General features: G+C 53.9%; 1 protein-coding gene across 1 annotated transcript in view; it reads left to right on the forward strand.

Annotated features, from left to right (window-relative positions):
- Positions 1–1,500: 1,500 nt before the first annotated feature.
- The window catches only part of NTSR1 (neurotensin receptor 1), a 42,706-nt gene continuing 31,342 nt past the window's right edge, over positions 1,501–12,864 (forward strand). Inside the window, exon 1 of the mRNA XM_053573508.1 lies at positions 1,501–2,588. Within this exon, the coding sequence (XP_053429483.1) occupies positions 1,875–2,588 (714 nt within the window). The 5' untranslated portion in view covers positions 1,501–1,874. The remainder of the gene's footprint in view (positions 2,589–12,864) is intronic.

Consider the following 12,864-nt stretch of genomic DNA (forward strand, 5'->3'; position numbering starts at 1 on the left):
AGGGAACATTTATGTCTGTTTTAGTGGCTAAATGTTTAGGCACTTATTTTTATGAGTTGAGACTCCCTGACGTGCATAGCAGGCTTCAACGTTCTGAACAGGCCCAACTAGAGCAGGCTGAGAAATAGAGACCCGGGTTGCCAATAGCTCATTAGCCCAACTTCTACCTGCCATGCTGGGCAGCTTTCCTGGGCACAGCCCCTCCCTCAGCATCCAGCGATTCCCCGAGCCCGCTCAGGTTTCCTGATGGCAGCAGAGCAGGTGCAGGTAAATAGGTCCCATCAGGGATGGGCCAGGTCCCTGAGGCTGTGGTTCCAAGCGTTCCTCCTGAGCTGCACACTCTGAGCAGGGCCCTCCCCTACCATCTTCCAGGGGATGCAGCTTCCATTGTTGGGAGGATGAGTGTAGGGGAGGGGTGGAGGGCCCAGGGGGAGGCAGTGGTGGCCTGAGGGGCCTGGGCAGCCCAGAGATGGCAGTAAGCTTGTGCCCAGCCACTTCTGCCTGTACCGCTCCAGGTGCAAGGAGCACAAGTGGAAGGCCCCAGACCCTGCCCTCAAGGGTTCTCAAGGCAGGACAGGACGGCCCAGGAGGCCCATACTGGCTGCCTCAAATCCCCCCCGCCTCACAACCCCCCTGGGCTCTCAGGGTGGCTCCCAGTGACCAAATCAAGGCAGAGCAAGGGGCTCCGAGGGTGCCCACTCTTATCCCCCAGGGGCATAAGACCACCCCTGGGTGCCAGGAGCAGAGGGCTGCCTGGGGAGGGGTGATATTTCAGCTTTCCTCTCACCCCTGTCCCAGACAGTGGTGCCACAGCCCCCTTGAGCTCAGTTCTGGCACCCAGTGGGCACTCAGAAAGGAGGGGCAGAGCGGTCAGCTGTGCAGAGAGGCCCAGGACTGCAGGGGGAGGCGAGAGGCCTCCACTTGCCCTCCTACCCTTTTACACCCTAAGCCCACCCAGCAGGCTGGAGAGGCTCAGCAGCAAGATGAGGAGGTCCGACAGCGCAGGCTGCCCAGGTGGTAGTGCACAGTGCGCTGCAGGCCCTGCAGCGACTTGTTGAGCACCGGCGTGAACGCCATTGCCGCGTTGCCCACTGCGCCCACCACGAAGAGCGCCAGGTACGCGGCGGTCACCAGCCCCTTGGAGTAGATGTCGGTGTTCACGTCCAGGTCGCTGCTAGGCGCCGCGAGACCAGGAAAGAGGCTGCCACGCTGCCTGGCAGAGAGCGGCTGGAAATATCTAATGCCCAAAACCCATTGCACCACCGGGAAGCCTGGTGCCCTGGGCGTTCACCCAAGCCCACATGGCCCTGGGAGCATAAGGGGCGACCCACTAGCCTGCAGGGACGGGGCGGGGACGGCGGCTGGGGCGCCTCCCTCTCCCAACACCGCCCCCGTGGCTGGGCGCGCCGCTCACAGGAGGGCGCGGGCGCGGCGGGAGGTGTGCGGAGCCGGGGTGCGCGGAAAGCGCGAGCAAGGGAGGTGAGCGCGCCGAGCTGCGAAGCGTGCGCTCCGCTCTGCCGGCGCCAAGAGCGGTCATCGAAGGACCGAACTACCGCCCAGCTGAGGACGCGCAGGGTCTGACGATCGGAGGTCGCCTGGAGCCCTCGGCAAGCACTGAGCCCGGAGGGAGGCCGAGGAAACCTAGGGTCTGAAGCCGGGAGCCAAGAGCTGCGAGTCCAGAGGAGCGCGAGCCCGAGCGCTCCCGGGGCAGCGCGATCTGGGTCCGGCGCCTCCAGGCTGGACGGCGCCCCGCAGCCCTCCCGCGCCCTCCCTCGGGCGCCTCCTCCTCCGACCTCGCCTGCCACACGCCCACTCTCGCCCGGACTTCTAGCCGCTGAGGTGCAAGACAGAGCTGCGAACCGCGCGCGCCCACCATGCGCCTCAACAGCTCGGCGCCGGGCATGCCGGGCGCGCCGGCCGCCGACCCCTTTCCCCAGCCGCGGACAGGGTTGGAGGTGGCGCTGCTGACCCCAGGCTTCGGCAACCGGTCGGACAACGGGTCGGAGAGCGACCTCGCGGCGCCCAGCAGCGACCTGGACGTGAACACCGATATCTACTCCAAGGTGCTTGTGACCGCTGTGTACCTGGCGCTCTTCGTGTTGGGCACGGTGGGCAACTCGGTGACAGTGTTCACGCTGGCACGCAAGAAGTCGCTGCAGGGCCTGCAGAGCACGGTGCACTACCACCTGGGCAGCCTGGCCCTGTCGGACCTCCTCATCTTGCTGCTAGCCCTGCCCGTGGAGCTCTACAACTTCATCTGGGTGCACCACCCCTGGGCCTTCGGCGACGCCGGCTGCCGCGGCTACTACTTCCTGCGCGACGCCTGCACCTATGCCACGGCCCTCAACGTGGCCAGCCTGAGCGTGGAGCGCTACCTGGCCATCTGCCACCCCTTCAAGGCCAAGACCCTGATGTCCTGCAGCCGCACCAAGAAGTTCATCAGCGCCATCTGGCTGGCCTCGGGCCTGCTGGCAGTGCCCATGCTGTTCACCATGGGCCAGCAGAACCGCAGCGCCGACGGCCAGCACCCCGGTGGCCTGGTGTGCACGCCCACCGTGGGCACAGCCACCGTCAAGGCCGTCATACAGGTGAGCAGCCTCTTCCTGGGGGAGAAGGACTGAGAGAAAGCAGGGACCCTTGTGTGCCAGACTGGGGCCTCTCATCAGTAGTCAACTGCGGGGGGTGAGGGTGGGGTGGGGGGGGTGGGGGTCTCAGCACTCCCTTTCCCCACACCCCAGAAGTTGTTTCCTGTGGGTACAGGAAGTTGGAGAGGTGAGAATTCCAACCCTGGGAGGCTGGGGAGGGAGGGGCCCACTGGGAGAGACTGGCCCCTTCTGCCTGCTCACTCTGGCATGGCCAGGCCTCAGCCCCCACCTCTCCCTTCTACTGATGGGAGCTGGAGCCCCAGCCAGTGACCTCCCTGGGGTCCAAATTCTCAAAGAGCTAATGGAATCGTGCACGTGCTGGCAATGCCTCTTTAAAGGGAGCGTCCCTTTCAACAGTTTCTCTGCAGGCTTTGTGCCCCCAAGAGGCCACCACCCTTTCCTCTGCAGAGAAACGCCCCAGAGTGGCCCCCTCAGTGCTCCTCGGCCACCTTGCCCAGGCACAAACATGAGAGTCAGACATCAGTCTGACCCTGATGTCAAATTGGGCCAGTTCCAAGTTATCCTCAGTTTCCCCATCTGTAAAATGGGGTGATCATGGCCTTGACCTCAGAAGGGAGAATATTCAGGAGCACATATGGGAAGGTCTGTGTGGTCCTGGGAGCATGGGGCACTCACAGGTGATGACTGTTGCTGTTGATGGTGGTGATGTTGTTTCTTCTGGGAGGAGAAACAGGAGTGTCCACAGGGGAGGTCAGGGCAGACGTGTCACTTTGATTAGCATCTGGGCACTAGGACATGAGTAGCTGTGGAGGTCCCGGGTTTCCTCCATCCCAGAGCCGGTTGAGGGAGACAGAGGATAGAAGGATCTGGGCAGGGTCTCCCTGCCCCTGCCAAGCCAGAGGGGCCAGGGCAGCCTGCTGTACCCAGCCTCGGCCCCATCCCTTGGAAACGTGTACAGCAGTGTGCCTGGGAGGGCACTGCTTGCCTGTCACCCTGAGCCCTGACTGACCCTCCACTGACCACCACCAAGGTAGGCTGTGGGGGCCAAGCTAGACTCTGAATCCCCCAGCCTATGTGGAATTTGTGGCTTCAGGTGTCCACAGGAGGCTGGAGGTGACCCAAAACCTTGCTCCCCAGCCAGATTCCTTCCCCTCGCCAGAGGCGAGATAGCCGGGGTCCCGGGGTGAGCAGCAAGAAATTGCCTCCTGCCTCCTTCTAGGGCTCCTTCTCTTGCCTCAAGCTCCTGTGTTTGAGCAACTTTGCAGGGGTTGGGGGTGGGAGGGGCCTCTGGTCAGGGGCCTGGAAGCAGCAGCCGTGGGTCAAATCCCCCACGAGGGGCCAGTGGGCTCAGTCCCACCCAGTGAAGCCTGCATTCAGCCCCCTACCCCCTGCTCCCAGGCTCAGACAGGAGCAGTCTGGCCCACAGAAATCACTAAAAGCAAACAAAGCACAGGGAGGCTGACGACAGCCCAGGCCCGACGCTCTGCTGAGCCCTTGGAAATGGCTGGGTGCTGATGGGAACAGAGGCCTGGGGCTCTTGGGCATCTGGCTCAGATCTGACCTGGGTGGCTGTGTCCTTTGAAATGGTGTTCAGAGATCCCTTCTCCTCCATGGCACATTCCAAAGCAAGTCCTGCCCAGCTTTACCAGGCACAAGTCTATTATACCTGCCATCAGTGGCCACTGAGACACCTTTGCCATCATCCCATTAGTGCCTTTTCCACAGCTGGGGGGACTTGCTCCCAGGCTCAGCCTACCAGACTTGTCTCTTATCTCAGAAACACTCTTCCAACTTTGTGGGCATGGCTTCCCTGTCCAGCCCCCGTGCATGCCAGGAGCTGGCAACCCATCCCTTACTCAGAGCCCACAGGCAGATAGATCTCAAGGCAAAGTCCTGGACCCCCAGGCCTTTGAAGGCCAGAAGATTCCAGGGGAGGAGAGGCAGCCAAGACCTGTTTCCACAAGGAGGAAAGTTTGTTCCCATGAGATCAGGCCCTCCACTGAGCCTCAGGCAGCTCCCTTCTCAGAAATACTCAGGGCTGTTTAGAGGCCAAAGAATGTGATGCCTGCCTGTCACTCACAGACGGTTCAGGAGAAAAGTGTGGGTAAACCCAAGGATGGTGCAGGGGATTTTCGGGGGTGGGGAGAGGATGCTCAGGAGCCCCCCACGGCAGGGCCCAGGGCCAGCAGATCTGGCCCAGGGGCAGAATGGCCCTCCCTCTATAACTTGTCTTCAGTTTGTCTTCCCAACTTTTTTTCAAGTTGGGAAGTTGCAAAAGGGGTTCTGTGTTCTCGTGGGGACAGAAGGTACAAAGAGGCCTCATGGGTGGGCAGCAGACCCCCAGGACAGCACCCCACACTAGCAGACCGGGCGTCTCCCTGGTGGCCACGGCTTCTGCATCTGCAGCTCCAGGGCCGAGTGGGGTTGGCGAGAGGGAAGGATCACACAGTCCCTCACTTGAAAAGTCCATGGCCCTTTGGCAGGAAGAATCGAGCATTTTCCTGCCTTTTCTGTACAAATGTACTTTAGAAAAACCCAAGAGCAGGTGAAGGGTGGGTCTCAACACAGAGATTTTCCAGCTAATACGTGAAGAAGGAACCAGGAGTCTGATACTCCCGTGTGTGTGACCTGGATCCCCTAATGGATTTTAAGCAGCCATCGGCGTTGAGTCAGACCTGGGCCAAATCCCAGGTTTTAAACAGTCTCCAGAGAAGTCCCCAGATTAGAACAATCGAATCTGAATCTGGTGCAGCCCTGGACGAGGCTGGCAGCCCACGGGGATGCACGGAGGGGCTCAGTGAATGAGCCATTGGGATGCAGGGACACTGTCCCCAACCTAGGCTGTGAGACACACAGTGGACAAACTACCCAGCCCGTCTTAGGGACAGACAGCAAGGGACCTCTGTGGGTAACAAAGGCTTGAGAGACAAGGTGACTAGCCACAGTGACTATCCTTCATGCCAAGAAACGGTGAAGAGGTCCGCAGACAATGTGGCCCGTGCACCAACTGGGCAGTGGGTGGCTGTGACCGACTCCTGTCTCCAGCTGTGGTTGGCCTGGTCTGTGAAAAGTCCTTATCTCTTAGGAGGGGCACACAGACTATTTACAGGCAAAGTGATGCAGCCTCTTGGATTTACTGAAATGGGATCTAGGGAAGGGGACACAGGACAGCAGCAGATGAAACAGATCGGCCTGGAGTCCATAGTTGTGGTATTAATGATTTTTTTGTATATGTTTGAAAACTTTTGTAATTAAAAGTTTTCAAAAGGCTAAGATGCTATATGAGTTGGCGAGACAGAATTTAGCCTCAGACTATGACTCAGAGGTCCTGGGACTGAGGGAGGGCCTGGCCTTATGCTGGGGGCAGGCAGGAGACCAGCAGGGTGAGGACACGCAGACAGACCCTTGGCTGGAGAGGGACAGAGCCCAGAGGTCTTCCCCACTCAGAACGTCAGGCTCTCAGAGGACATGGGTGAGTGAGGGGCCAGAGGTGGCTTGGACCCAACTTGGCATCATGGAGGATGCCCTTGTGACGCAGATCAGACCCCTGCGGTCCCAGCCCTGTGCTGGGACCCAGACACTACTCTCCTAGGCTGTCCTGCGCTCAGACTGAAGGCAGCCAGAGGACGTGTTATCTCCCAGGCCAGAGTGTATCCTGAGGCTCAGTCTGCAGCCAAGGGGCCATGAGGGGGGTGCAGCTGCCCTGTGTCCACTGAGCACCCCTGTGGGCAGGTCACTCCAGGCCTGGTCTTATCATTGTCAGAACTCAGACCATGTGTCCCTCTCAGGAGGTGGCTCTGAGAGGCACTGAGCCCGCAGCTGGTAAGATTTGATGGGAGCCAGGAGCCACCCGTGGGCACAGTGGGAGTGAGCTGGAGTCAGGTCTGTGTGTGTCTGCTGGGAGCAGAGCCCGCTGGGTTTCCCCAGACACAGAAATAGAGTCCCGTGTGATTACCTGGTAGTTTGTTTTTTCTGAAGGATTTCCTTTTTCTAAAAATTGTGGTGAAATACATGTCACAAAATATATGTCATCTTAACCATTTGTAAGGGCACAGTTGAGTGTTATTAAGCTCATTCACATTGCACCGTCACCACTGTCCATCTCTGAGCCATTCTCATCTCCCCAGAGTGAATCTACACCCCCCTCCCAGCTCTGTAACCTCTATTCTACTTTCTATCTCTGCAAATCAGGTGACTCATGCTGTGGAATCCCACCTTACAGAGTGAGACAGACCAGACCCCCAATGACATGGTGCTGTGGAAAGGCTGCAGGGACAGGAAGCAGATGGGAGAAGGGTGGGTGGCCGGCACCGGGCACCTTGGGGCTGCCAGAGTGCTCTGCATTGGGTAACCCCAGGACTGCAGGCTGGGGGGCTACCTTCTGCCTGTAAATTCCATCTCAGTGAGTCTGCAGACAGCTGAAGTGGCAGAGTTTCGGCACTTTTGCCCTCCAATGGCTGTTTTGAGGAGGCAAAGTCCACTCACTGTGTGCCTTGGGACACCTCAGGGTCCTCCTGCTCTGGGCGGCTACTCTCATGAGCCCCAACCAGGCAGACGTTGAGGAGTTGCTGGCTCTGTAGGGGGCCGCATACAGGGCTGTGGGGCTCTGGCTCTTGGCACCGGAGGGAACAGGGCTCCTGAGGTCACGCCATGGGGTCTGCCTGCCCTGGAGACCCCGCTATTCCCAGCAGCACTGGGGCCCCACTCTGCCGCTGCCAGAAAAGGCGTGGTCACCCAGGAGGAAGCACTGCATGGGCCTGGCCCAGACAGGGGACCTGGAGTGTCTATGCCCAGGGTGGGCTCTGGAAGTCAGGAGGGGAGAAGGACAGAGTCAGGCCACTCAGGAATGGGTAGGTGGGGTTTATGCCCAGTGTCCCCGAGAGGCAGCCCAGAGGCCCAGGTTTAAATCCCAGCTGGCTGCAGGACTATGGGCAAGCAGTCGGCCTTCTGTGCCTCAGTTTCCCCACCAGCCCACTGAGATGATGATTCTTCTGTGGTTTAGTGTGTTAATGCAAACAAAGCACTTGGGATCAAGGCTGAGGCCTTAGAAAGGGCTCAGTGACCAACATCCTGGCTTGTGTCACCAATACTGACAACCGCAGCCACACGGCCTTGCTCCCACGCCAAGCAGGTCTGGGAGCCGCTGACGCGGGTTGGCACCTACCCTCCTCTGAGAAACATTTGCTGCCTGAAGCAAGGGCCTGAGTCAGGTCTGTCCAGCACCCCTGTCGGAGGAACGCTCCTCTGAGCGTCTTAACAGGGGTCCTCAAACTTTAAACAGGGGGCCAGTTCACTGTCCCTCAGACCATTGGAGGGCCAGACTATAGTTTAAAAAAAAAAAAAAACTATGAACAAATTCCTATGCACACTGCACATATCTTATTTTGAGTAAAAAAACAAAACGGGAACAAATACAATCACACCACCTCATGTGGCCCGCGGGCTACAGTTTGAGGACCCCTGGAGACATCCTTCCCTCCCTCCCTCCCTTCCTCCCTTTCTTCTTTCCCTTCTTCCTTCCTTCCTTTCTCCCTTCCTCCCTCTCTCCCTTCTTTCCCTCACCAACACACAGTGGGAACATTAGCAAACAAAACTGGCAAAAATTTCTGCCCCCCTATGAAACTTCCATCCCATCAGAGAAGACAGAAAATAAGCCAAAATCAGTACAGTGTGTGGACAGCGCGCAGCAACAAATGTAGCAGAGAAGAGGCCGGTGGAGACCACAGGGCTCATGTGCAGGTGTCAAGAGGATGCCAGGTGCTGGGCGTGATGGGGGCAGGGGCCTGGTGTGACCAGAGTGGAGCGGGCACCGGGCAGTGCAGGCCGTGCTGGCAGATCGTGTAGACCCGGCTGCAGCTCTCAGTCTGGAAACACAGCAGCCACAGGAGAGTCTGAGCAGAGCAGGGTGGTGCTGGTATTTGAGGGGTGGTTCTGACCGCCTTGCTGAGAATGCATTTGGGGATGGGGGATACTTAAGCCACCCCGGATGCCAGGTGAGTGATCAAGGTCCCCTAGACCAGGCAGTGCTGGGGAAGGCAGCAAAATAGTGGCTGGGGACTAGATGCACGTTTTTCTTTGTTTGAATCTCATCTTCACTCTGCATTCAGCCAGAGTCACTTTCTGCTTTTGTTTACATCTCTGAGCTTTGACCAATTCACAAGTAAGCCCCCCATAGGGAAGTGCAGCCCAACCATCACCCCAGCACTGCTCTGGTCTGGCCTCTGCCCTGTGGCCTGCCCTTTCCTGGGATGTCACAGAAATGCAGGTGCTGGAATCATCTCCCTGCACTTGCTCACGTGCTCACAGGGTGTGTTTGAGGCTCATTCAGCTGCATGACATCCTGGGGAGCAGGGTCTGGGGCATGGGCTCACCACCGCGTTGGGCTTCTCCCTGTGCCCACGGGGACGTTTGGGGTGAGCCCGGTTGTGGCAGCTGCACACGTGTACATGCAGGGTTCCGTGTGCGCACACCTTGTCTTTCCTTAGACGGCCGTACAGTGAGCCAATTCCCAAGTGATGTGCCGTTTCTACTGTCCCTGGCAGTGTGGAAGTGCTCGCCACTCTGCACCCTGGCCAGCCCTTGGTATTGTTACTTTTTTTGGTTTTGTTTTCATTTAACCACTCTAATACGTTCTCATTGGTATCTTGTGGTTTTAATTTGCATTTCTGGTGGCTCATGATAGTAAGCATCTTTTCATGTGTGCATTTGACATCTGTAGTTCTTCTTTGATAATGTGTCTGTTCCAATTCTTTGCTCATTTTTTAAATTGGGCTGTTGTTTTCTTTTGGTCGAGTTTTCAGAGTTTTTTTTTCTTTTTCTCAATATATTCTGCATACAAGTCCCACGTGTCAGCTATGCGATTTGCAAATACTTTCTCCCCATCTGTGGTTGTGTTTGCATGCTCCCAATACCATAATTCACAGAGCAAAACTGATGATTTGGTGAAGCTCCACCTATCAGACTCTTTATGGACCCTGCTTCCGGTGTCACATCTAAGAACTCGGTGCCTAGTACAGAGTCTTGAAGATTTTCTTCTATGTCATCTTCCATGAGTTTTATTGTTTTCTATTTATGTTTCTGAGCCATTTTGAGTTAACTTGTCTGAAGGGCATGAGGTATAGGTGCCAGTTTTGGTTTGCACATGATTAATACAAACACTCTAGCACCTCTTGTGAAAAGATGGCCTTGTCTCCATCGAAGCTTCTCCATGCCTCTGTCATGGTGGGTCAGCTGCCCCATTGTGGGGTCTGTTTGCATTGGTTTTAATTTGCAAACAAAACTGGCAAAAATTTCTGACCCCCTATGAAACTTCCATCCCACCAGAGAAGACAGAAAATAAGCCAAAATCAGTACAATGTGTGGACACTGGGCAGCAACAAATGTAGCAGAGAGGAGAGCTGTGCCCAGGCTCTCATCTGTCCCTGCGATCCACGCGTCCCTCCCGTTCTGCACTCCGGTGATTGCCACGGCACTACAGGAAGTCTTCCAGGATGCCCAAGTCTTCCAGCTTCATCCTTCTTTGCTGACATCTTGTTTTGGCTATTCCAGTTCCTCTCCTTGCTACATAAATTTTAGAATCAACTTGACAATAGCTACAAAAAAGCCTGCTGGGGTTTACATTAGCCTATATCAATGTAATTAGTTTTTGTATATTGACCTTGTATCTTACGACCATGATAAACGCGCTTATTAATTCCAGGAGATTTATGTAGTTTCCTTGGGATTTTCTAGTGGTGGGTCCTGATGTCTGTGAGCACCAGAAGTTTGCAGTCTGCATCTTTTATTTCCTTTTCTCCCCTCCTGGCTCGGGCTGCGACTTCCCGTGTGATGGAAGACGGACATCCCAGCCCTGTTCCCCATCTCAGGAGGAAGTCTTTAGTCTTTCTAATCAAGAAAGTTTTTAGTGAGTTTTTAGGAGAAGCTCTTAAACAAGTTAAGAAAATTCCCTTCTATTCCTAGTTTGCCAAGCATTTTTTAAAAATCATAAATGGATGTTGAATTTTGTGCGATGATTTTTCTGTGTCTATGAATGTATGGTTTTTCTTCATAAGCCAGCTAATCCAGTGAATGATAGGGATTTTTTTTTTATTGTGGTAAAATGTACGTAACACAAAATTGACCATTTTGAGGGTACAGTTCAGTGGTACTAACTACATTCACATATGAACATCAGCAGCACCCATCTCCAGAACATTTCCTCACCCTGAACGGAAGCTCTGTCCCCATTAAACACTAACTCCCCATCCCCTGCCCCAGCCCCTGTCACCACCCTCCTACATTCTGTGCCTATGGCTCTAGGCATCTCATTTAAGTGGAAAACACTGGCTAATTTTTCAACATTGAACCAGCCTCACACTCATCAGGTAAACCACTTGGTGGTAGATTTGATTTGCTGACATTCCCCTGGGAATTTGTGTGTCTGTGCTCCTGATGGATATTGGTCTGTACTTTTATTTTCTTGTATTGTCTTTGTCTGGTTTTGGCATCAGAATAATACCGGCTTTGGAAAAATGAGTTGTGAAGTATTTGCTCCCCCTTTGTTTTCTGGAAGAGGTTGTGCAGAACTGGTATTATCTCTTCTGTAAAGGTTTGGTAGAATTCTCAAGCAAAATGATTTGAGCCTGGAGTTTGGTGGAAAAGTTTCTGACTATGAATGCAATAATTTCAAAAGATATAGGGATGTTTGTGTTATGTGTATCTTCTTGAGCAAGTTGTAATGTGCAGTATCTTCTGAGAACTTGGTGCGTTTAATCTATGTTGTCAAATTTGGGGGCACAGATTTGGTTGTGGCATCTCCTCATTGTGCTTTAAGGTCTGTGGCGTCTGTGACGGCATGCTCCTTTGCTCCTTTTCATTCCTAACACCGGCAGTCTGAGTCCTCTCTCTCGTTTCCTGGGTCACGGCGAGGAGTCCGTCAGCATCATTGTACTTTCTGAGGAATCAGCACAGGTCTCCTGGGTCTCCGTTGCCTTTCTCAGCCTTTGGTTTTATTATTTCTACTCTTCCTTATTTGCTTTTGGTTTAATTTGTTCTTCCTTCCCTAAATTTCTAAAAGTGGAAGCTTCGATTATTGGTTTGAGAACTTTTTTCTTTTCTGATACAGACATGTGATGCTGCAAAGTTCCTCCCAAGTGCTGTGTTAGCGGCATCTCAACACTTTTGAAGTATTTGATTCTAATTTAGGTTTTATTTTCTTCTTCCTTTTGAAACCCTCTCTTTAACCGTTGGGTCACTTAGAAGTGTGTTAATTTCCAAATGTTTGATATTTTATTATCCATTTCTAATTTAGTTCTATTATGTTTCGAGAATATAGTTACTTAATTTAAATTCTTTAAATTTGGCTCAGCATCTGTAGCTCAGCTTCTAGAGCACCAGCCACATACACCGGAGCTGGAGGGTTCAAACCCAGCCCAGGCCTGCCAAACAGCAATGACAACTACAGCAAAAATAGCCAGGCTTTGTGGTAGGCACCTGTAGTCCCAGCTACTTGGGTACTCTACCGAGGGCGATATAGTGAAACTCTGTGTCAAAGAAAAGAAAAAAGAAAAAAATTTCTTTAAATTTGGTAATGGCTCACACCTGTAATCTTAGCCCCCTGGGAGACTGAGGCAGGTGGATTGCTTGAGCTCTGGAGTTCGAGACCAGCCTAAGCAAGAGTGAGACCCCATCTCTAAAAAAGAAATAGCCGGGCATTATGACAGTGCTTTAGTCCCAGCTACTTGGGAGGCTGAGGCAAGAGGATCACTTGAGCCCAAGAGTTTGAGGTTGCTGTGAGCTGTGATGGTACAGCACTCTACCCAGAGTGACAGAGTGAGACTCTGTCTCAAAAAAAAATTTTTTTTTGTTAACAGTGCTGTCATGGTCCAGGATAAAGGTCTGTGTTGATGAGTGTGGGGTGTGCTGTGCTGGCATCGCTGGGTGTGTCACAACTTGGTGGTTGATGGCAGTGTATTATTTAGTTCTAAAATTTGTATCAATTTCTTTAATATAGTTTATTTTTCTCTGTTATGAGTTTTTATCTTTCCATTCATTTCAAGAGGGTCCCCTTTCCCTGATCATAGGGCCTGCGTTAAAGGCCTTGTCATCCTATCCTCTGGATCATCCCCAGGGCAGCATGTAGCCATTGTCTTTTCCTTGAGACTCAGTCACATTTTCCTGGTTCCTTCAACTTTAGGTAATTTTGCTTTATTCCTGAGCATGCTGAGTTTTGTTGTGGTTCTGGTTATGTTAAGATCCTTCTGGGACTTCCAGCAGGCAG

This window comes from Nycticebus coucang, chromosome 21 (genome assembly GCF_027406575.1).
Source record: "Nycticebus coucang isolate mNycCou1 chromosome 21, mNycCou1.pri, whole genome shotgun sequence".
NCBI lineage: Eukaryota > Metazoa > Chordata > Mammalia > Primates > Lorisidae > Nycticebus > Nycticebus coucang.